This window comes from Letharia lupina (assembly GCF_014066315.1).
Source record: "Letharia lupina isolate WasteWater1 chromosome Unknown contig_18, whole genome shotgun sequence".
NCBI classification, from domain to species: Eukaryota; Fungi; Ascomycota; class Lecanoromycetes; order Lecanorales; family Parmeliaceae; genus Letharia; species Letharia lupina.
The window spans coordinates 1,163,102-1,166,052 of NW_023502987.1; the positions used below are offsets into that span (position 1 = coordinate 1,163,102).

Consider the following 2,951-nt stretch of genomic DNA (forward strand, 5'->3'; position numbering starts at 1 on the left):
AACAAAAGCACAGTTAAAGGCATGGCGACACACCACGCAGAGACACGAACAGATTGCGTTGGCAAGAGAGAGGTCAGGGTCGAAGGTCAAGACAACAAAGTGGCTCGGAGAGGTTGAGAAGAAGATTGAAGGGATTAGCACGGAATGATTGACTGGGGGAAAGATGAAGGAGAGTGGGACGACAGTGGATGAGCCTGGTCACCGAAAATAGATACTTAACTTCAGCCACGCATTCTTACATGATGACTCAGTCTGAACAAAAGATCGTATGTTGTTGTAGTAACGCCAAAGCGAGATGGAATGAGAAGGAAAAGGATAACGCCATGCAATGGGATTAGATGACGGCAATGATGCTTTTTGTTTGATAATGATCTGGGATTCTTTTGGGACGCCAACAGGAAAGATAACGTGCATTGTAATGGTGGATTTGGCGACGCCGATCGAGACGGTAAGTGATCAAAAGCTACTGCTGATAGGGACGCTGTGCAAATGTTCTTGAAGGAGCTATGTCGCGCAACTTTCCACCCCACTTGGAATGGAACCATTGAAACCGATGAACCTTGTAGATTTGATCACGTAGACTGACAACCTTGGATTCAAGGAGTCTATTTAGCTCATCGTCGGCAGCTTTGCCAATGCAGCACGACCCTACTCCTTCCTATCTGTCAGCGTCCACATCCCTTCTCTGCCGTCCCCAAACGCATTCGTAGGGACGAAGGCCCAAATACTGATCGTATGCTCGACGCAGCTGAGCTTCCTGACCCAATGAGTGAATGCAGATTCGATTACGAGATCAAAGACCTCGTGCGGTAGTACCGACTATGATACCAGTCCGCAAATGGATGATGATCGATGTGACGATCCTCCATCAGGGAATACTCTGGGCTCTTAGCTTACCCACTCCCGCGTCATTCCGCACCAGAAACCCCTCCAACCCCGCGCCTATACAGCCAACCCCTTCCAACCTCAATCCCATCCACATACACAACAAACCTCGCCTCTTCAAACCGATTCTGCTCATACATATACAACGGCAGCTTCGCCAGAGCCAGGATTAAGTACCTGTACTCAAAAGTGGGCTGGACCCTGAGGTAGGAAGAGTCCCACCGTAGGAAAGTGCGAGATGAGTGATCTTCGACGACTCCGGGTCCGTCAATTCGGGCGTATTGAGGCCACGGTGCCAGGGCCAGTACGCCTGCGTAGACGGTGTGGAAGACGGCATCGATCTCTAGCGGTCTTCCTAGTAAGCTAATTTCGATGTTCAGATTCGTCATGTCCGGTTTCCCAGTAATGAGGGTGGTAAATTTGTTGATTGTGGTGGTGAGGTTGGCTAGTCGTAGTTTTGGTATTGATCTCTGCGTGGGAAGTGCAAGCCCGAGAGACTTTTCGGTAGAATTACCAGTGGCGATGCCCAAGGAAGATCCGCCAAGAATTGACACATAGCCTAATTTGAGCCGCGGCCTACTCTCATCTGGAACCCAGTACACAGTCAATACGCACGCTCTAAACCCATGGGCCGAGGTCTCGCGGATGGCGATGTAGAGGCCCCAGATCGCATGGCGGTACTGCAAGGTTGAAGGGTTCTGGCTAGCGTGGATGCGGATAGTGACATCTCCGTAGCTGGAAAGGGAGTATATTGCTTCCCATTTCAATTCTGGAGTCCAGCCTTTGGTCGAAAGGTCTGCTAAAGCTAGCAGGGTGTTCATGTAGGCGGATTCTTTGTCGAGGAACTCGTTGGCGAATGCGATGTCGTACGTGAATCGTGGGTCTACAATCGTTGATGTGAGAGTGCTGTTTGGGCTGGGTGGAGTATCGGATGCAGCTGTGGATGAATCTTGTGGAGGAAGTGAGAATCGTGTTTCGGCGATGAGATGCGGAAGAGGGATGATGGCGTCTAAACGCACTGTGACCAAGGCAAGGAGGGTTACTCGAAGGAAAAGTAGCATATTGCGCTGTATGAGCTTGCGGGATTGTAAGGAAGGGCAGTAATTTTGAAGAGATTCTGCAAAGGAATTTCTGCTAGGTTTCCGTACATAATGCTCCAAAAATGCAGCTGTGCTGTCCGGTTGACAGCGGCTTCACGGTCGAAAATGGGAAGAGGATCCAGACTAGACGTGTCAAAAGCGTACTGAATCACTGCCTTTAATTGTGGCGAAGTAGAGAAGTGAAACATGTTTCCGCTGAAATGGTAGGACTCTTGACTAGCAGAAGCGTTGCGCGACAAGCGATTAGCGAGCGGGTCGTAACTCGATCCGACGATCCTCTTCTGGAGGTAAGATCTCAGTCTCATTGACTAGAAGCGCCTACATGCGACAAGAGACGTATGAATGGTTAGGACAGCCACGCTCGTCCTCAGTCCGAAGGATTGTCGAACACATAGCACTTTGAGCTGCTACACCTCGAATCTATTTGGCGATCTATGGAGACAGTCGTGAACGAAATGACCGGAAGCTTTCGAGATAATGCGGTTACTGGCACCATACGGCGAAAAGTCGACGCTTATCTTGAGCGGTCAGAACAAAGGCGGATGGGGTCTGCAGGAAAGACCGGCACTGGAGCTTGGGTTGGACGATAGGTAATTGGTCTTGACACTGGGCTCGGTCTTCTCTTACCGCTTTCATTGTTGCCTACACCTGGAGTTGCGGTGGAGGCAAGGGTCTCCATGCGAGTCCCAAGGATCTTTGGCTTGCTTTAATCTCCTGGTACGATCAATTACAGACTTCCACGTGGTCTCAATTGTAGTCCGCCTGATACGCTAGAGGCTAGAGCGTCCTTTGGTCTTGAGTTTGCTTTGCTGAGACGGGTGTCTCATGCTCAATATTGGCGTTGCTGGTTCAACAGCGTTGGAATCGTGAGAGAAGGGGCCTGTCTAGGGATCTTGTTAATAGGTGAGGAGTTTTAGTGATTGTGGATAGTATCTGTCTCGATGACGGTTTCCACAGCATTCCGGT

General features: G+C 50.1%; 1 protein-coding gene across 1 annotated transcript; it reads right to left on the reverse strand.

Moving 5' to 3' along the window:
* Window positions 1-908: 908 nt before the first annotated feature.
* Window positions 909-1,946, reverse strand: HO133_003792 (uncharacterized protein; the record flags this gene model as incomplete). Its single annotated transcript, XM_037294714.1, has 1 exon — window positions 909-1,946. The coding sequence occupies one exon, from the start codon at window positions 1,944-1,946 to the stop codon at window positions 909-911; it is 1,038 nt and encodes a 345-aa protein (XP_037149402.1).
* Between the last annotated feature and the right edge of the window lie 1,005 nt (window positions 1,947-2,951).